General features: G+C 39.8%; 1 protein-coding gene across 1 annotated transcript in view; it reads left to right on the top strand.

Annotated features, from left to right (window-relative positions):
- Positions 1–22941, top strand: part of AXDND1 (axonemal dynein light chain domain containing 1) — a 2684234-nt gene that overhangs the window by 2434341 nt on the left and 226952 nt on the right. The window contains exon 23 of the mRNA XM_044085955.1: positions 13528–13665. Within this exon, the coding sequence (XP_043941890.1) occupies positions 13528–13665 (138 nt within the window). The remainder of the gene's footprint in view (positions 1–13527; positions 13666–22941) is intronic.

Genomic DNA, 22941 nt, shown 5'->3' with positions numbered 1-22941 from the left:
TGCAGGAAAAAAAAAAAAAGAAGAGGAAGACTGAGGAACAACCAAAAATGGAGAAGCGCTTTCCTGCTAAGATGCCCTAGGTATGTTCTTCACCTTCCTGAAGAGCAGTTCTCAGTCTAATCACTCCCACAAAGCCATTGTCCTCTCACTTACAGTAGTTCCTTGGAACTATGGAAGACTCAACAACAACACAGCACTTGGCTAGCTTTTCATTGGAAAAGGAATTCTTCTAGGCCTCATGTTGCTTCTGTTTATTCTCACAGATTCCTCAGGAACCCTACACAAGTTGATTGGGAGTACATGATGTCAGTTGACAATCCATGCCATGGGCCAAGAAGTTCTACCTGCTTCACTTCTTACCATTTGTCCTCATTCAGGTCCGGTTTTGGCACCAGCAAAGATGAAAATGGCAGCAACTGTTACAGGGTGTTGTCCAGTGCTGGTAGACCTCACTTCTCCCACTCCAGTGGCTTCAGCACCTGTAATATTGAAGCCATACTCTTTGTTACCAGCCATTACTAATCCCTCAGTGGTTTGGCACCAAGAGGGCTAGCATGACAGCTTCAGTGCCATTCTCGGGGCTGATGATCCTCAGTTTGGCCTCATTTCCAGAGTCCTGTGTATTTATGGTTGGGGTGTATTTGTTGACTTTGACATCAACTTCAATCTCATCAGTCCAATTCATAGGATCATTTGAAGTTACTAGGCTATCGGCCCTGAGGCCCTTATAAGCCTAGCCAAAAGTTTAGCCCATGTTTAGACAACTCAGTATCCAAAGCCCCTGTCCAGCAGGGATACAGGTGGAATCCCATGGATGTATTTTCTGTTTGCCATCCAGGTATCCAGATTGCACTTAAAAATTGATAATGATAGACTCTGCTTGACGTGGAGAGGTAGTCTATTCTACAGATGGGGGAGTCTCTGGGACGCAAATCTGTCCCGCCAACAAGTCCTGTTGATGTCACAGACCAGGTTGAGGTTGCATATGTGGGTTACTCGAGTAGAGCTTGAATTGCGGATATGCAGCAGTCCCATCAATGCGGGGTCTGAGATTGCTTTGTATGCCAGACAGAACTCACCTCTGACCAGTCTGTATGAAACTGAGGGACAGGGCTTTTAGCCTGTCTATGTAGGGTAGATGTTTGAGGCCCTGGATTCTCCTGGTGAGGAACTTCTGTGGTCTCTCCAGCTGCTGCATGTGCTTTGAGAGGTACATGCCAAAGGGGGCATTGTACTCAATAATTGGCCTTATAAGGGAAGAATAGAGGAATGTTATGACATCCTTGTCCCTGGATGAGATACCCTTACTTATGAGGTGGGCCATGTAGAAAGCTTTCCATACAATGGAAGCAACATGGTGGTCAAAAGTCAGGTTGCTATCAACCTGGATGCCCAAATCCCTCACTGCTGATTACATGCTTAGGACGTTGTTATTAATGTGATAATATGTGGGGATGTCACTCTCCTCAAAGGGGATAATGATGCATTTTTTGCATTCAGCTTGAGGCCATATTTCTGGCACCCGTCATTTGTTTGGGTGAGACCCGCTTGGAGGACGTCCACATCACTTGGGGAATTGATGACCATGCCCAGTTTGCAGTCATCTACAAGGTCAGCCATAGCCCACTGGTTTTGGCCTGCACCTCAGAGAAGTATGTCCCAAATAACACAGGCCCCAAGACCGATCCCCGAGGTACGCCGCTCATTATGAGTCTGCTGCTTGAGGTGGCTTCCCCTATTTTGATTAGGTGTGTTCTATCAGTGAGCCAGTTTGCTACCCATGTGGTAACATATGGATTGATGCCTAGTTGAGAGAGTTTATCTATTATGTCCGAGTGGGGAATAGTGTCGAAGACTTCGGCCAGGTCAAGGTAGGTGGTGTGCACCATCTTCCCCTCGTCCATGGCTTTGGTGACTGTCTCAAAGAAGTCGACCAAATTTAACAGACATGCCCTCCCCTTGACAAAGCCAAACTGTGTGGGGCCGAGTGTTTGGAAGTTGCCAACTTCCCTGTTAATGATGTCCATGATAATCCATTCCATGGCCTTGCAGATCAGGCTAGCTAGGCTGATGGGTCTATAATTTCCCGGATCGCTGGACTCTCTAACTTTGCGTAAAAGGATGACAGTGTCTGTCCTCCACTTGGCTGGGACAAAGCCGGTACTCAGGCCTTGTTTGAGTAGGGTGCCTAATGGTGCTGCAAGTTCATGCCTGAGTTCATGTAGGATGCAGCCTGGGATGTTAGGGGCAATTATTTTACCCTTGGGAACTTCATTGGATTCCATGGAGCAGAAGAGCACTAACAGTAGTTAATTTTTACTGATTTTTTTTAGTGGTACCTTTTCCTCCTGTGATACTAGACTCCTACAGGACCAGAGGAGAACTAGGCCTTGACTGGAAGGATACAAATATCACTGTTCCCGAGGAAGTTCAAATAAGGACTTCCACCCACCCCTCTATGGAAGAGAAAGTGTAAGAAAACTTGGACTCCCTCCAGACTCTCTCACTCTGGATACAGATCTGGACAAAGGGAAGGTTCCTCCAGATGCCCTCCAGAGGATGCATCGTTCTTTGAAATATTGGAAATGATGAAGCAGTCAGGGATCACAGCCAATTGTCCCCACCCCCCTTTAGGGACGGATCTTACAGGATGCCTATAACTTCTCTCCCTCAGGAACAGCATGGGTAGTGCCTCCCCCAGACAAACTGGTAGATATAGTCTGTAGTAAGGAGTGGAAGGAGTTGGACATAGCTGAACACATTCCAAGTAAGTCCAACAGAGTCCTTCATAGCCCCAAAGACAGGCCTTTCTGGAGCAAGGGGTCTGTTCTTGCCTCCATAATGTTCATTGAGACCACAAATAAGGATGGCCCAGTAGACACTCAAGCTATCCATCCCCCAATAATGATTACAGGATGATGGACAAGGAAGGGAGTTGATGTGTCCTTTACATTCTCTATAGTTTGGTTTCAGAGAGAGATTGCTTAAAAAGACTAGATCATTTGTCAACTGGGACACTTCAGTCTCAGCTCGAGACCCATTTGGCTGCTGTAAGTATGATCTCCTCTCTGACCTTGCAGCTCATGCATATTGCATTGGATGGTGCAGTTAAGGCAACAGAATCAGGCCTGACTATAAGGAGGCAGGCCTGGATGCACCTTACAAATTTTTTGGACCATTTCAATGTGGATTTCACTAGTGCCCCTTCAACAGCAATATGCTGTTTGGGCAACAAGTTAAAGAGAGAATGTCTGCCTGTGAGCAGCAGGGCAAGATGCTCACCTTTGTAGGAGTTAAGTATGCTGCCCTACAAATTAATTTTTAATGGAACCAGAAAGGGACAATAAGCTTGTGGTTTCATAAATCCCAGCAGCCACAGCACAGACAGCAACAAGACAGAGAATCTTGGGGGCAGAGAGGAATTTCAATCCAGATGTCACCCCAATGAAACAGGTTATCCTAACAACTAGGAATATAGGGTTCTTTAAGAGTTTCACTCATAAGACCCTGAAGGTTTGTCTAACTGTTCCCCTCTGGAGCCAGTTGGGTGTCATCTCTCCTTACACATTCTGGCATGGATTGCCATCACAATGGATTCCTGGGTAAGAAGAATCATCCAGAGGCTATTTCATTCCCTTTTTTACAACATTCCCCAGTTCATACTTTGCAACCCTTATCTGAGCCACCCAGAAAAAGGGAGGCAGCTTTAAAGGAGGGTGAGAACTTCCTCAGCAAGAGAGCAATCCAGGCAGCCCCACTAAACTCGAGAGGATCCAGATTTTACTCCAGATTCTTTTTAATGCCAAAAAAGACCAAGGACCTCAGGCTGATACTTGATCTAAGTTGGCTCAACCATTTTGTAAACAAGTGAGTCTTTCCGGATAGACACTGTGAAGCCTATACTGTCATGTCTTCAGGCAGGGGATTGAATGTGCTCTCTAGATATTCAAGATGCCTATTTATACATGCAAATAAACAAGACATCAAGAAGATTTCTTTGCTTTCAGGTTGGAGCCAGTAATTTTCAATTTTGGCCCCTATTTCTTTGTCTCTTTCTGTATTAAGACTTTTGCTTTCTGCACCTCTGTCTGTTGAGCAGATTTTCCTAGCAAGACAATTCTTGCTCTTAAACTATCTGTCTTTGGGGATAACAGTAAACGTAGACAAGTCCCAGCTGAAGTCTTCATAATATCTGATTTTCATGGATCATCAGCTAGGCACACAGAGACAGCTGGCACTCCTGCACAGGAAACAAATATCTTCATAAATTTCTGAGGTCTTGCTTCTACTTCTGCAGGATCAGCCACCAGTGGCCCAAGTCCTCAAGATACTCTGTCCAATCGCTACATCCATACAGATGGTTCCCAATGTCAGACTGAAGACGAAGATTTTACAGTGGTCACTTTGAATGCAATGGGACCAGTCCTCTTAGACAGGATCAGGTTATTGTAGATAGTTAAACAGAGTCTAATCTAGTGGATGAATCTACACAATCTGTTGATAGGGTTACATTTCATCAAGCCGATACTGCTTGCCATGGTTACCATGGATAAGTATGTCCTTGTGGGGGCATTTCTCAGACAAGATGGTACAGGATTCATGGACAGAGGAGGAGGAGGCCTTCCTGCACATAAAAGTACTCAAGATGAAGCAGTCCTCCTAGCATTGCATACATTTCATGATGTGCTTCTTTGGGATGCAGTTGCCATGCAGTCATACAGTATGGTGGTGGTGTGGTATAAGAACATGTAAGGAGGAACCATAGTTTATCCCCTGTGCAGAGAAGCAATGCGAGTATGGGAATGACTGCTAATCTCACAACAAACTCTGATAGCAATGTGGAGCAAAGTATTTATGGACAAATTGAGCAGACAGATTCTGCTACTTCACAAATGGTCTCTCAGCAGCAAAATATAATGGAGCATATTCAAAATTGGTGAACTTCTTGCAGGCAGATTAAGATCTTCAGTGTTCATCACCAAATGTCCTTACATTTTCAGCATAGTTTCTCAGGATGGACAGGCACCTGAGGACACATTCTGATATGATTAACCCCCAGATCTTCTCTATGCTTACCCTCCTATTCCCCTGTTACCAACACTTTTGTAGAAAGATGAAGTTTGCAACTTTCATCTCATTCTAAATGAACCCTTCTGGCCTTGCTAGACATGTTTCCCCTTGCTGTGGCCTCATTTGAAAACACTTCTGTGATAGGTCAGTTGACCAGACAGCCTCACCCAGACAGGTCTTAGTTTTTGAAAGGAGTACAGTAGTGGGAGTATTGTGAATTCTGCTCCAGGATTTGTGCTACAGTACTTTTTATAGCTGTATGTACCTGCTTAAAGTTGTATTCCAGTAATCTTGTGCCTTAGTCTAAGGTGGGATTGCAGTAGTGGCAGTATTGTGAATTCTGCTCCATAATTTGTGCTTCAGTACTTTTTATAGCTGTATATACCTCCTTTAATCTGCATCACAGTGCCATTCTGTTTAACTTCCTACTGGTTTTTCACCTGTTCTTTGAGTCTGTCCTACCACCAACTGAGACAACAGGACTTGAGCTCCAGTTTGATTTTTTTCCCCAACTGTCCCACCCTTCTTTTGTGATTTTAAAAAGCTGTGTCTCTGGATTCTACCCCTTATGGTAATCTGACTTATAGAGTCTCCCCCACCCCTTCACTGATTTTTGTCTGTTGTGTAACCTATATAAGTACTTTCCCACCCATTGTTTTCCATATATCCATAGTACGTAGTGCTCACCCAGCAAATCAGTATTGCACTTGAGTTAACCTCCCTTTACTACAAATTGTCTCTTGCTGATTTTCCTAGAGCTCCCATCTGGTTGGCACCCTAGCCACACTCTGAGGGGGTCCTGAGTTAATCCGTTGCCATGCTTGGCAGATAAGTGATTTATTTTATTGTTTTGCACTTCAGTTAACTGTTTAGAGTAATAATGCTTTATTTTGGGTTTATTTGGTGGTTTTGCCTTTAAACCATTCTAAAGGTCCAAGATATATGAAATTGCCTGGTCAATGTAGTTTAGTTTTTTTGTAGCGTTACACTCGCAAGCAGTCTTTCTTGGTGTTATTACATCAAGAAGTTAGCAGTGCCCTGTCCAGACACAAATGCCCAGAAAGTAAATTTTATTTATAAAACTCCCCTTAGAGCTTTGAACTATAACTTAAGTGTGGATAAAACAAAGCCATTGTGTGAAGACGAGCTTTGAGCAGGCAGTTTGCACTTTAAACAGCACTACTATGAAATCGTACCACAGTCTAACCTACTGTAGTGCCAAAGCCCAGAGACCACCCAAGGAGACCTCTGTACAACCCAGTCCATGACCAACAGTAGCTCACACAAATACAGGTCTGGAAAACATGGATATATAATTTCCAAATGTCTCCCTAGCTTGCTTAGTAGATATAGGCATCCTGATATAACGTAGCAATTCTCTCACGTTCACAGATAACCATTTAATCCTTAAAAAGACAAGCACAGTGTGTGAGAGACTAACATAAACAATTTCACTGGAGACAAAAATCTGTCTTACAAACAAGGTTGTAAAGAGCACACACACTACATCCACCACACACAGTGTCCACCATACATATAGACTAACCTATGCACTAAAAAGCAATCTTCCCAAAGCTCAAAGACCTATCATCAGCAGTCACTAATGCACTCATCAAAAGCAACACCAAACACCACACATACTACCACACCCAGTGGAGCCGCAAGAACAAAGCCTATAAATCAAGCCAATACATTACTCAGGACTCTTGTTATAAGGGACTCCTTTGTTTGACACACAGATGCCCCATTCACCATACTGAACAAGGAAGAGATAATAGTTACTTATCTGGAGCCAAGATTCTTCACGTTATGCATGCACTCAAGTCACTGAAGCACAGATACCAGTATGATTCTGTCATAGACATTGTGAGCATTAATGACCTGAGATGTAGTTCCATGCCATAGTGTGAACCAAGGATGATTGACTTCAATAACTGTCTAGTTTCTGGTATCTTTCCAGGGGGATTCAATATTTTTCAGCATGGGAGGAAGTGGTTAATGGACACGTTTGCTCTGTAAAAGATGGTCTCCCCTAGACTTTTCTTAATATTGGCTAAAACTTTATCCACCCCCTTAGAGTCTTTTTTTAGACAATGCCTAGTTAACAAACCTAACAACAAGTAAAATAAAACCCAAAGAAATCTAAAGGTGTTACTGTTCAATGCTAGGAGCCTAAACAAGAAATTCCACACCCTACGAGATCTCCTAACTCTGGAGAACATAGATATCTGTGCTGTTACCGAGACATGGTTTAAATCCACCAAAAGTACTTTGGCAGTGCAAGGTTTCAGTGCCTTCCACACATTTAGACCATTGGCTGCACAGACATGGACAAAAGGTGGAGGAATCACAATCGTTATAAGCAACAAGCATAACTCTGTGTTGGTTAAACAGGACAATGCCCTGGAATTTGTCCATTGCCAAATCACCATAGACAAAATCCCATACCATATCCTAGTAATCTATAGGTCACACTCTATGACCCTAGAATCCCATAGCTAGTACCTAGAGCTACTGGAGACACTCAACATTAAACCAAGTACCCTATTCATGGGAGACTTTAATTACCCCTGTATAGACTGGGAAGCATGCACTACCTCATACTTGCAGGCACAACAATTCCTAGACTTTATTAGCACAAATACCATTGACCAGATAGTGAGCACACCCACCAGAGGTTCAGACATACTGGGGCTGGTACTCATCAATATGGGACAGAGTTGTATCCCCCCAGTGTTATGTTCTCACTAGTGAGTTTGGACAACAAAGCTGTCTACTTCAAACCAAAAATCAATTCAGTAACCCCTATAACAGTTAGTCACTATTCAAAAGCAAACTACACCTTATTAACTGATAATTTATCAAAATTCAGTGCCACTCCCAACACCGAGTTCACAACAACCTGTGTGTAATTGTTCACTGAGAACTGTACAACCATGTAAATGGCTGCATAGTGGCTACTGTACCTGCTAGATGTAAGATCAAAGCAAACTCTAAAACCAAACCACACTGGTGGACTCCTAACCTTAATAGGATATATAACAAAAGGAAAAAAAATCATGGCTAAAATTAGGAAGAGCAACTTCCTTAATGCTAGAAGCTCTCTAATTAAACTAACAGGAAACTTAGAGGACTAATTAAGTCCAACAAGGCAAGTTATAAGGTTGAGGTAGACTCATAGGCTAAAGACAACCACAAGGCCTTTTACAGCTATGTTTGAAACCTCAAAGGCCACACACATCAGTGTGCCAAACTGGTGGTCAATGGTGCTACCTTCTCTGATAGCGGATTTGCTGGCAGGCAAATTCAGGTCAAATTTCACTCCCCCGCCCACCCCACCTCACCCCATGAAATACCTACTGCCATAACCTCCCAACTATTAACAGGGACCAGGTCCTGGTAGCACTTGCTAATGCCCGAAACACAGGCTCAGTGTGCACTGACAATATTAATGGATGCCTGCTAAATAGCTGGAAACATTGCCTATCAGGACCACTTGAGTTACTTTTCAACTATAGCCTCAAATCAGGCTTTGTACCACAAGATTGGAGGTTATCCCACTTTACAAGGGTGGACCGTCAAATTACCCTGGAAACTACAGACCTATTAGTCTGACTAGCCTATTATGCAAAACCATGGAATGAATTATCATGGAAATGATCAATAAAGACCTAGGCAACCTTCAGACTTGGGACCCATCCCAGTTTGGCTTTGTCAAGGGAAGATCATGCGTACTAAACCTGATGAACTTCTTTGAGAAGTTCATCAAGGCAATGGACGAGGGTAAAGTGGTGCATACTGCCTATCTGGATCTGGCTAAGGTGTTAAATCAATACCTCACATGGGTGTAGTTGACAAACTCACTGAACTGGGAATAAATCCCTCCATATGGCTCACAGACAGGACCCAGGAAGTCAGGTTTCGTGATACCACCTCCACTAAGAGACTTGTCACTAGTTGGGTACCTCAGGGCTCTGTGCTGAGACTGCTCCTATTTGGCATCTACTTCTCAGAGGTAAAGGCAAATGTCAAGGGCCTTTGACTGACCAAGTCCACAGAAGGCTGCAGATTGGGGGCTGTCATAGATTCCTCCCATTAAACAAACATCTTACAAGAGGATCTCACACAGACAAATGAATGGTGCCAAAGTCACTAACTAAGACTCAATGTCGAGAAATGCTTTATAGTGCCTTTTCGGAAAAATGCCACTCAGGTTAATTACTCCATCAATAAGACATGCCTAAGAGTTGAGCCAGTATTCAGGAATCTAGGAACATATGTAGACAGCAATCTAGCCTTTGACTAACATGTGGCCAAAATAGTAAGAAAATTATTCTGTAAGTAAGGGCATGGCAAACAGGTCCAAGGAAGTCCTAGTGCCACTTTATTCAGCCCTTATCAGATCCATCATTGAGTATAATACCCCATTCGTCATGTATCTGACCAATCACATGCAACAGTTGGAACACCCACAAAGGCTCTTTACCAATGAACTCCAGGATATAACACATTGTCCTATACCGATTTCCTTAAAATCCTATCTCTATACTTTGCCTCCTACAAGTTCCTGATAGGTGACCTATGTCTGGCATATAAAGCATTCTGAGATCCAGCTCATTTGGACCTTTTGCACATCTTCAAAATGAACACTATTAAAACTACTAGATCTAAGGATTTAAATTTTGCTTATGACATAAATAAGACGTTAGCAAGACAGATATGTTTCTAAGAATCCCCATGTTCTGGAATAGGCTCCCCATCCATGTGAAGCAGGGTCCTTCCCCATCCCTGTTTAAGCGGTATTTTGAGAAATGGATGGGAAATTGGAAATTCTCCCTAAGTCTGGCCTCCATGACTCTGATAGACAGAGACAGACAATAATGCCCAAACTAACATACCCCCCCCCACAAAACCTCTATAAACTTCCCCAACAAACTCCTCCTAATAAACACCCATGATACATAGGGAAACAATTGGTTGGATTGCATGGCTAGGCTTATAAAGGCCCTGGTGGTCATTAGCCTAATATATAACTATGAACCTGCAATTAATTGCTTGGTTTCTCCAGTTCCTGTAATAGGATCTTAAGATATTCATAGGCTCATAGAATCTTATTAGGCTAACATTGTAAAACCTTTTTAAATCTAGCCATTCAGTTCCCTCCAGAAGTTGCTAAGCTAACTACTGCCTCTCAGAAAATCTCAACAGGTGAATTTTTAAGAGTAAATGGAAGACATTTTCACTGTGGATTTAGGACAGAAACATTTCACAAATGTTAACAATGTTAGGAATTAGCCTTTTTAACAGAGGTGTACAACAAATGAGCAAGCTACTACTCAAAGTACATCTAACAATAATTTCCTGCTTTAGTGATGGTTTTCAAACTCATTCGTTGATTACACACCAGTCATGTAAGGTTTTCATCAAAGGGATTTTTGCACTCCAGAAACTCAGTAGATAAACCATTTCTAAGTTGGGATGTAAACTCTCTGCTTGAGAGTTTGATGAGACTTCTTTCAGAACAGCAGGTTCGATCAAACTCAAGTTCTTATCATGGAAAATAACCCTGCTGGTGGCTCTTACCTTAGCAAGAAGAGTTTCTGAGCTTCAGGCTCTATCTTCACATTACCCGTACATCATCTTCCATCAGGATCAGGTTTCTGTTAAGACAAAACCATCCTTTATATACATAGTGGCCACTCAAACTAATATAAATCAGTGCATTCACTTGAAAATATTTTTTCCTGAATGTCATAACAGAAGAGAATATTTGTTGTATTGCTTAGATGTTCACAGGCAATTAAGGTTTTATTTGGATCACACAAAGCCTTTCAGAAAAGATGAACAACTTTTGGTCAATTTTTCAGCAGCTAGACTTGGTCAGAAAATTACCAAGATTACATTTCTAAAATGGATCTTTGACAATATTTTCTTTTATTATACAACAGTAGACAGGAGGCTCCACCAAAGGCTCACTTGGTTAGGCCTCAAGCTTTATCCACAGCCTTCGTATGTAACTTTCCATGTAATGAGATAACTGCTGCAGCTACTTGGTCTTCTCTGCATATGTTTGCTAAACATTACATCTCGACTCTACCTCTAGGACAAGAGCATCCTTTGAGGTGACCTTTCTTAGAGGACTGCTGGACTAAACTGGGAATTCTTGGAATTCTGTTCCAGTATTCCAGTGTCTGGAAAGGACCTGAGAATTATTGTAATGTTAGATTTCTATGATCTCTGTCTATGTCTAGACTCTGGAATAACCCAACCACCTTCCCCCTCCAAATTGTCACATTCTGCAGGGTCTATAAGAGGATTTTCAGTTAAATTCCTTTTATTTTCTTTCCTTTCCTCTAATAGGATAGCTGTATGGCTATTATTGGCATACTCAATCTGGAGGATTGAGCAGCAGTTATGGGTAGGGAGGAGCTTGAGCTTGGGAGGAGTTTGTTGCCATAACTAGAAGACAGAGCCCAGAGAAATATAATGTTCCAGTAAGTGTATAACTTTAATTTTAGGTTTTAGCAAGTAGCATAAGCTTGTCTTGTTTAGGGAAATTTTATTAGGTTTAATGGTATACATCATGAGTATAGATTAATGATTGATGATATACCAACATAAAAGTAATCACATCCTCAAAGTTAAATGTATATCACATGTTTGGAAGTGCAAGAATATATTTATTTTTATTATTTTTGTGATAAATTCTGTGGTTCCTTTTATTTTGGATAGAGGTCCATAATATTAAAGGACAGAATAGCTTTACAGCTTAGTAATGTAAGGTGCAAAATATTAGAAATACACTATTTAAACATTGAAAAGAACATCTAGAAGCAATTTTTTTGTTTATAAGTATGATAAAGTAGTAAAAGGATCTTAACAAAACATGGAAAAATGATAAGAGATTTTGAATAGAAAAGAAAAACAATGTATTATAAATACTAGTGCTTTATTTAGACAGGTTCTCAATGGTGATCTGTGAAAGTACTATGTATCTCTTTCATTAAGAAGATAAGTGTCAATTTGCAGGTGGTTTGATCCTTGTATGTATATGCACCAGTTATGGATAAAAAACACGTTTTTTTCCTTTTTTTTTACTTTTATTTTGTATTTTCACACATTTAGTGGCAACTGAAGCTTTATGTTGCCTGATTAGTAGGGAGGATTGTGTATGGAAATTAGTTTTGGAATCAACACACTGATGAAGCTTATGTTAGGAATGAAATCAAGTTTCTTTCTTTAACTCAGAATCTTAGAGGTGCAATAAACAGATCACTGATTTTTACTGCTGGTCCTGTTTTTTTTGTTTTTGTTTAAAAGGTAACCATGCAGTTTTATGAGAGCCTGCACATAACAGAGGTTTGGATTAATAGAGAGAGAGAGGGCAAGAGAAGCACACACAGATTGCATTGCACTATTGTACAAGCCCAGTTGTTTCATGTCTGTATTATACACACACACACACACACACACACACACACACACACACACACACACACACACACACACACATGTGTGTGTGTGGGGTGGGGGGGCTCTACTTTAGTAAATCAAATTGCTATAATGATGAAATTTAAATTACTGAGACAAGAAGACCGAAATTGCTGTAAGAACAAATGTTTACCGAGCCGAACTTAGGAACAATGAAAACCTACTGTGCATGTCAAACATTACTCTTAACTTGTGAATGGAGATTGTGGACCATTCACAAAAAACAGCTACTCCATTTAAACACATATTTTAAAATATAAATTTAATTTTTTTAATGTTTTTGTAGGAGCCAAGTCCCCCTGCACTCACTGCAAATTATATATATCAACTCCGAGATTGCTGTATAGTGGGGAAAAGAGTAAATTTCCCGATCCCTAGTGTACCATGATCTCCAAACAGAACTGTTTGACTTACATTTCTGTGTTAAAATATGTCTTTAAATGGAGCAGCTGTTTTTTCTGAATGCTCTGCGATCTCCATTCAGAAGTTTGACTGCTGTTTGACATGCACAGTAGCTTTTTGTTTTTCCTAAGTTCTGCATGTTAAAAGTTTGTTTCTACAGCAATTTCGGTCCTCTCATCTTGATAATTTAAATTTCATCATTCTGGCAATTCGATCTAGTAAAGTAGATATAGATAATATGTCTGTGTATAAATATCTGTAATAAAAGAACTATATATAGAGAGAGATAGAGAACGAGAGGTGGCAGCATGCACTCATGCATTTCATTGTACTAGTTTAAGAACCCAACTGACTTCTTGTTTACAGAAGATGCAAAATAGAAAATTACAAGAATTATATACATACTGACTGACAGTAGAGATATCACTTAAAAACAAATTTGTGGGATTACTTAGTTTTACGTGTTATTTTGCTGTTTTCTTGAAGAAGCTAAAGTAACAAATTAGTTTTTTTTTTTTTTTTTTTTTTTTTTTGCGAATGACATACTGTTTATTTTTACTAAAGGAAACAAAGCATGAAAGTGCAACTGTTGCCGTAGCTGAAGACTGCACTGAATCTGATGATTTTAGTGTGAGAGTCATAGGTCATGATGAAAATATCCAGAAGATGTCCTTGAAGGGTGAGGTTGTTTCAATAGGAAACGTAAGTATATTACACTTACTGCACAAAATGTACCCACTTTTCAATGAATATTTTGGCAATGATAAACATGCTGTGGCAGCAATATTGAAGGTCTGATTAAGCTGTACCTCTGAAGGAGATTCACTTTCTGAGCTTGTTTATCAAAATTATGGTTAAATCCTGATGCTATTTACAGTAAAATAAGGTTAAAATAATGAATGAAGTGCTGTTTCATGAGCTTCTATTATCCAATGTGTGCAGTTCACTAAAGGAACTGATCACTACCAACCATCCATTCTCTCCTACGGCTCAAACTTCTCCCTCTCTTTCTCTCTGTCTGTCTCTTTCTGTCTTTCTCCATATATATCTATTAATATATATATATATATATATATATATATATATATATATATATATATATATGTGGTTCCCTATTAGAAGCCTGAAACACTATAAGCCTGAAAGTCAAAATCCTGAAAACTATAGACTGAAAATGCAAAATCTCGAAAGTGCAAAATCCTGAAAGTCAAAATCCTGAAAACACAAAATGGACATACTGACGTCATTGTGGCTTTGCTATTGTTAGCCCTGTGGTGTTAGGTCATGCGTTGGGTCCAGGTAAGTGTGCGGTTGGTTTTATGTTAGGGTTAGGGGCGGTTTAAGTGAGTTAGGGTTAGGGCGCAGGTTAGGCATGTATGCAATAGTGACAAATATTGGGGTTAGGGGCGGTTTAAGTGAGTTAGGGTTAGGGGCGGGTCAGGTGAGTGTGCGATAGTGACGGACCTTAGGGTTAGGGTTAGGGTCAGGGTCAGTTGGTAGATATTAGTGTCTTTATAGTGACATATTAGCATTATTTGTGTTTTCAGGATTTTGACTTTCAGGATTTTGCACTTCGAGATTTTGCATTTTCAGTCTATAGTTTTCAGGATTTTGACTTTCAGGCTTATAGTGTTTCAGGCTTCTAATAGGGAACCATATATGTACATATATATATATATATATATATATATGTATATATATATATATATATATATATATATATATATATATATATATATATATATATATATATATATATATATAGAGAGAGAGAGAGAGAGATGTATGTATATGTAGATATGTATGGGTTCATGGTAAATCACAAATATACACCAACATCAAATGCTGCTCCATTTTTACCTCAGATGTCATTTGTCACAATTCTCTATCTCAAGCATACAAGTTATAATTCATTTTCATTTTTATAGGCTGGTTTAATAAGGACGTGTTTTTTTCTAACTAGTTTATATATATTAAAAAATATAAAAAGTTTCCGATCATTTGTTATTTTCTTTCCTTTTTCCATCTCCTCTATTAGGTTTTCGGCCTGTGTGTTTAAGAAATAAAATACACAGACACACACACACACACACACACACACACACACACACACACACACACACACACACACACACACACACACACACACACAGTCTTCATAGGAAACAAACCACTACAGCCCCAAGAAAGTGCTCCTTTATTTTGAGATCCACAGTAGATCCAGGGTTTCGCCAAAGGCTTTTTGAATGCCCAAATATGGATATTGATCTCTGCATGTTTAGTGGTACTTAGTGTAGATGTTCTTTTTTTGTTGTTAGGCCAGTATAGATATAACTTGCACTTTGTTGTCCTCATTGTTGTTCTGCTTGCCTTCGTTAGGTGTTGCAGCTACCATTTAAAGTGGAAAAGGCCTCAGGCTTTCCTAAATGCAGTCACTGTGACCGCAAGATACCTCTCAGGACTCTCATGACTTATGCATGATTTGTCCTGTCCTTTCCTCAGGGACTTCAACCAGCTGAAGTAGTAGTAGTAATCCTGAACATTCTGGAATCTAGTCCTTCATCTTGTCTCTCTCTCTCTCCCTCCACCCATCCAGTTAGGTCTATCAGGATTCCCTCTGTGCAATGTGGTTTGAAGCGCATGTTGAGGGCATTCATCAAAAGTCACATTAAAATGGGTGTCATACCGTTCCTTTTGGCCTCAAGGATGGACAACTTGGAACTATAGGTACCGACTTCTGCTACTGCTTTTTTGGGTCAAGTCTCATCACCAGAAGTTTTGGAGATGCCTGCTTTACTGGTACAGTCTATGTTAGTTCTGTGAGGGGTCAGCCCTTTAGCACTGACTCCCACTCATCATTCCAGTCCCTCCATGTTAAGAGTGCCTAGGCACTGCCAGGAGGTCAACATTGAGTTTTCAGCATCAGTTTGAGTACCAACCCTGTCATGGCCATTTAGCATATCCAGCGATTCAGCATTCAATCTCTCAAGGCTGAATCCATTTTTGGGTTCGTGGGTGACCTTAGTATTGACATCTTTCAGTACCAGGCCATCATTAATGTTAACCTGTCCAGCCCTGACATTAGCTTTTTCACATGCTTCATTGACAACCACAGGCACCTCTTTGGCATTCAAAGTCCTGGAATTGATTAACCTTCATGTCCAGGCATCCAGACAGAGCAAACCCATAGCTCATAATGACTCTACGCTTCAGTCTTGAGTTTTGGGGACAGATCATGAGCTTCATCCTTAGAAAGGTTTAAAAGTCCTCAGAAGAAGACAGCCCTTGGGGGTCAGACCCATCTTTTAGCTACTCAGAAGACTCACAACTTGAGGTACTCAGGAAGAGGGTATATAAGAGGAGTCATAGAGACTCATTATCAGAGTCTCTTATCCCTGATTTAGACCTCAATGAAGGGGGAGAGTTCCCCACTGTCCCATCCATATGACCTCAAACGTGAGGAAATTTTAGAGCTCATGGGGCAGAAAGGTATTTGGCCTATAGACACCACCCCCCTGATATGGAAGTTCAGATGGAGACTTTTCAAACTGCCCCAGCTGCATCTTGGGGGGTTCCTCCTACAGACCGGATGATTGACTTAGCTGTGGAAGGGGTTGGCAAAAACCTGAAGTGCCTGAGCTTATTCCAAGGAAACCTGATAAAATACTGTCTGTCCCTTGTATGGGCAGACATTACTGGAGTAAGGATCCCTTTGCTGACTCAGTGGTGGTAGCACTAGTGACCAAAAGAGCGCCCTCTGATGTGAGGCCAGCTGTTAGCCCAGGCATTAAGGATTCCATAGCATTGGACAGAATGGGGAAACATGTTTTACATTAAGTACATTTTGTATACTTGCCTTAAAGTAATTGATGCACGTGTACCATTTCTAGTGTGAGTTAACTAAACAAACACTAGAGGTGCCACCTGGTACTTTTAGACAACTAGAGGCACAGGTGTCCGCCACTCTTAACATAGTTATCCTCTCTGTGCTCCTGTTGCACATCATGGGTGATGGAGCGGTGAGAGTAGCTGGTACAGGTTTACAATAAGGCACTATGCCTGACTCAGGCAGGCTTCATTCACCAGTGCCCCCTTTGATGGGTCATCTCTCTTTGGACCTCATGCAAAAGAGAAACTGGTAAAGGATGGGCAAGAGGGTAAGACGTTGTCTGCAGTGGGTGTCAAGTTCACAGCCCCCCTTCCCCCAGAGATCTTTCTTAAGAAATCAAAATTATCCTAAGAATCTGTGGTTTAAAAAATCCCAGATGCAGCCCTTTTACCAGTTTCAAGACAGGGGTGTCTTTCAGGGTCATGGGGGCTCCTTTACTGAATGCATCCTCAGGCACAGCGGTATTCTACAAAATCAGGTTTTCCATGGCCCCTTCCAGGGAAAGGAGCAACAGAATCCCTAGGGATTTGTCTGATTTTTCCACTGTGGAGACAGTAACATACATGGATGGTCATCTCATGGAATAATTGGATCAGGGGGATAGTATACAGAGGCTATATTATTCCCTCTTCCCAGATACCAAAGTCATCCTTCCACTACTTCCAGAATGTCCCATACCATCAGAAGCAGGTGAAAAAGGCATATGTTTCGAGCCTTCTATCCAAAAGTGCCATCCAGGAGATCCCACCAGATCAGCAGTGATATGAGATTTATTGAAGATTCTTTTTTCTCCACAGCAAAAATGGGACAAAAATATCCAAGGTTACTCTGCCCATATGTCTTTCTAATTGCATTTTGTTTAACAATACCTCATCTAACAAACCCCTTAGATCTAGAAGGCTTACTAAATGAGAGCAGTAACCACTTCCTCTACTTTCTTCAAAAAAAATCCTCTGTTGATGATATTTATGCAGCTGCTACCTGGATTTTTACATATACCTTTACCAGATAAAGCAACAACCATGGACCAAGTGCCAAATAGTCACAGTTCAAAAGAAAAAAGCACTCAGATAGCTGCTGCTCGCCCACAAACTTTTTTAATAACACAGCACAGCACACCCAGTACTGGGTGTGCTGTGCTGTGTTATTAAAGAAGTTTGTGGGCGAGCAGCAGCTATCTGAGTGCTTTTTTCTTTTGACTTTTTACATTTACCAGATACTACAACTCAGACATATTATCTTGGTCAAGGTTTTCTTTTAGGGCTGGTATACTCCATGGTAGTCTTTCATTATGCCACCAAGATGGGGACTCTGTCCCAACCTTGAATTTGATAGACCAAATAATATAAGATATGACAGCTATGTGGCCACAATGGTGCAGCGGTTAGCGTTGTCGCTTCACAGCAAGAGGTTCTCCGGTTCGATCCTTGGCTGGTGGAGTCTGCTGTGTGGAGTCTGCATGGGTTTCTTCTGGGTGCTCCGGTTTCCTCCCACATCCCAAAGACATGCTGTAGGCGGATTGGACACTCTAAATTGGCCCTAGGCATGAGTGCGTGCGTGTGTGTGCCTTCTGTGGAAGGTTGGGCACCAGGTTGGCAACTCAACACCATAAACAACTCTACTGCCAATCATGAGCGGACAGGTGATCCGCTGTGGCAACCCCTAACCGGGAAAAGCCGAAAGAAGAAGAAGATGACAGTTATGCACTTACCATAATATTAAATCTTTTTAACCATATCTGTCAGCATCAGCAAACCCTACGTACTGCCCCCTCCATACTGTTATTTCATTACTCCTGCCAAGCCTTACTGACCTCCTGAGGCCTGTCTGTCACATTTCTTTAGTTTTTGTTTCCTACCTTGATAGGTTAGATGAAGCTTTAGATGATCAAGCTTGATATGAGATAAACAGAGAGTTGCACTGAACTGTGAGATTTAGAATAGTATCTCGGGTTGCAGAATAGACTTGTTTGCTGTGTTGGCATTTGGTGGTGAAAAGTTCGATCAGTGAAGTGAGCAGTCATAGATAATCAAGATCCAGTGTAATCATAAGTAAATATTTATGTACTCTATATTGTTATAAGATCATAGCTGTTGAACAGTAAAAGTAAGTCTTGAATCTTTGGAATTGGAATTTATTTATTCATATCTAAGGATACACTGGAAGGCTGTGATGATATTGATAAATGAATGTTGATATTTGGTTGCCAACCGATGAAGGGTTTAAAAACTATGGGGTTAAGAGATGAGACAAAATGAAGGAAATTATATGTTTTACACAAAAGTAAAACATTTCACATAGTTTTGCATATCTTTTTTTTAATGGTGACGTGTTATGAACTCATCCCTATATCCTGAGCGATGCTGTTGCTACACTTCATGCTGATCCAGCATAGGAGGATTTGCCAGAATGTTTATTATATTGGCATGCCTCATCACTGCTCTTTCTGTATATTATTATCAGCTTCTGGAATTATATTTTGTAGTTTGTAATGGAAACTGCTGCTCCCTTAATCTCCACAAACAGTATTTTTCATCCCCTTGCTTGCCCATAGCTAGAACGTCTAGTTGAATGTTCATGTTTATTCCTTTTTGGCTATGTCTCAGTATACCTTCCTTTTGGACGAGAGCAGGGGTCTTCAGTATGCTTCGCTGCTCATTCCCCTGATTCAGAAAGTCATATTTTTAAAAACAGTGAAGGAGAAGGCTGAAACAATATTATAGCTTAATTCTGGCTGAGGCAGTCATAGTTATCCTATTTTCTCAGCACATGACTCAGTATTTTCCTTTACTTTTCTGGGAATATCTCCTTTCAGGTTTGTATTCCATTTTACGCATACATTATATGCTAACTTTCCATTTCCTAATAAATGAATTTTCCATAGATATGATTAAAAGTTTAAATGAAACAAGAACACTAGACCACCAATCTATCTGTTAAATGTGACAATTTCTTCATTTTGTGCCAGTCATGAATGGTTATCCCTTGTAAACGTACCTATGGTTTTTGATAACTTGTCTTTTATCCTTCTGCAGGGCCTGACTTCTCTGTGAAGGGTCACTGCTCATTTCTCTTTGGCTGCTTTTTGCCTTAGTCTCTGGTTAAACTGTTCATAAAGAGTATCTTTTTTATGTGAGACCTCCAAGAAGACACCCTGCTCTTCCTTGTAATCTAAGCTTTGTATTTACTCTCTCTCTTTGTTGCTAATTAAAGTGTTGTGCTGTGTTGTAAAGTCACGTGGCTGAATTCATTACTTGTTTCCTTGTATTTAATGTGGTGTTTCCCCATACATTTTTAATATGTATAATGCAGTTACTGTTACAGCAAAGTTTTACCCAGTTATGTGTTATTAGTTTGAACCAAAAGCTGAAGCTGTTCAAAAGCCATTTTTAATTGATTTATCTAAATTCTTAGCTTAATTATATTTTGACGAATTGCACTTCTTGCAGGACTTTGCAAACCTGCACTCAATAGACAGGCACTTCATTTGAAGTTTTTCCTCCTAACAAGCTCAGGCACAGTTATACCTGTTAGCAAAGTGTCAAAGGTTCAACCTCTTTATTTAGGGCACGTTAAGTTACTGTAAGCTGTTTCCACTCTTGGTAGAGCACCTCCAGTAGTTAACTATTATGCTACACACATTTGGGGTACTCATTATTATAAAACATTCTGAAATCATTAGAATTTATTGAGGAAAAGAGGCATTGAATATTTTGTACACCTCATTACTAACCCACATCTCTTTACCATGGGACAGTAGTTGAAAATGCTGTCCACTGTGTAAGAAGGTAGTAGAGGTCTTGCTGTTGTCATTTCCACAGAGACTTGGAAGGGTTTTTATAATTAAAATGCTTCCTGATAAATTAAATTGCTTATTTGCAATGTTGAGCTGTCTGCATGTCAGTGAGAAGTTGCTAAAGCACAAAATCAAAACAGTTCAGGGAAATGCCTGTTTTCAGATTCTGCTTTCTCTACTTTCGTTTATGAATTCTATTTTCATAAAAAGCTGGCACTCCTTTTCATGGTCTGCAGCTACCTTCAATAGAGAGAATATGTTGCAGCAAGTGGGGAGAATTAGATATCATTAGCCATCCTTTTTATTTAGCCATTTCTTGACACTGAGCCAGTAGAAAACTGATGGAAAGGAAACACTACAGGGATTAATAATTTATAAGAGAGAAAGGAGATAAAAATGTTATTTCTCATATAACTGCATTTTCTTTTTGTTGCCTCATAACTGTTAGTTGCTTGATTCCATTCTATTCGTGAGTAGTTATTTGATCATTTTGCCATGAAACTTACGTTGACAAGCATTTTTAAATGATTGCTATGTTTTCATAACTGGAGGTAAGTAATTCTTGACACTGAATTAGGAGTAGATATTCTTCACGTACATTCTTACTGCTACTGCAAATGTGTTTGATGGTAAAAAATAGCCCCTAAAAAGTTTTTATACAATATTTGTGCTGTTGGCTTATATCATTACATTTTTGAATAATTATGAAATGGTACAAGTTTTAACAAAGCTACTGAAGTGAAGCATAAAAACAAACAAACAAAAAATACTGCCAAGCCCCAGGGACGCAAGCTTTGCCTGTAGACCAGAAGAGGACATAAGCAACAAAACAAAATCCCAAACAAGGAGGACTGTATGCTGAAAATTAAAAACACTTATCTTCCTAATAATAGAAATAGCTTCAAAACACTTGTAAAATAAACTATACAAACCACTTATAATTTTTAAAAGATCAATCCATGTTATAAATCTTTCAGCAAGACAAATCACACGAAATCTCAAACTAAAATACATTACTGTAATTGACATTAGCTACATTTCAAAAGCTAAAATTCTGTGAAAAACAATAAAAAATTAATGGCAGAGTGTAACTATGTAGATCATAAGTTAGAAGATGTGTAATGCATTGTAGATACATAAATTTTAATGCCTTAACAATCTCTTTTTTGTTTACATTTAAAATTCATGGATTAATTCAGACCAAGAAATGTATATACCTCCAATAGACCCTGCCTTTAGTATCCTGTACAAGCTGAAGTATCTTCAGTGTTACCTTCCCTTGAACATAACTGATTTTTTTAAATATATATTTCTTAAAGGAAGGCACCCTGAATATTGTACAGTTTAATGCATTATTTGGATTTTTATTGAAAATTTCATAATTATGTTTATAAATTCTGGTAGATAGTCTTTGATTTGAGTAATTATCATAGATATATATATATATATATATATATATATATATATATATATATAATGTTCATAAATTCTAGTAGATAGTCTTTGAGTAGTTATCCCTACACAAAAACAGCTATAGCAAATACACTCTGCTGTGTATGCTATGTGGGTGAATGTTCAAGTATAGCATCCCCAGGACTACATGACTGTTTGGTGACAGGAAAAATGCCATGGACCGTTAGTGTTCTTGACCCTGGAAACAGATATCCCGTGCATAAATGTTATTACTTTTATAAGATGACAGGATGGGAGGTATTCCAAAATGTGTTGAGTTTTGCAACCGATAATTTAAAATTATTTTTACTAGAAAATGTAGGACAGTTCCAACTACTTTCTCACATTCACCATGAAGTTTTTTAACCTCCTGTATGACTTAAGAATGTATACTATACATTAGTACAACCATGGAGATGCACCTATCAGGCTGCTTAGCAGTATGTGCAGACGCTGGATTTGTTTTACATCACTGAGCAGTGGCATATATCTGAGGTCTGGTAAACCCAGTTTGGTTCAAAAACATCCACATCAGCACCCTTGGAATACCCTGCACTATAACCATTGATTTAAGAGATTCGACATGTTCTACAAAGTTTTCATCTTCTTCTTTGGCTGTAAATCTAGGTCTCTAATTAGTGATCCTCGGCTATATTATAATTATAATATATATTATAATGATCATTTGTAGCAACCCACTACTAGCTCCATTCTTTTTATAAATAAAAGAAGAAAGTTTGATAAATTCACCAGTTCTAAAAAATATTAAGGCCCAAGCAGATAACAGCTTGAAAACCAGTAGCAGGGCTGAGTTAACAAAGTGTTACTACTGTTCAGAAAT

Source organism: Protopterus annectens, chromosome 10.part0 (assembly GCF_019279795.1).
Source record: "Protopterus annectens isolate FY-2018-M chromosome 10.part0, PAN1.0, whole genome shotgun sequence".
NCBI lineage: Eukaryota > Metazoa > Chordata > Ceratodontiformes > Protopteridae > Protopterus > Protopterus annectens.
The sequence above is the reverse complement of the archived record's forward strand: the minus strand, read 5'-3'. Positions and strand labels throughout refer to the sequence as shown.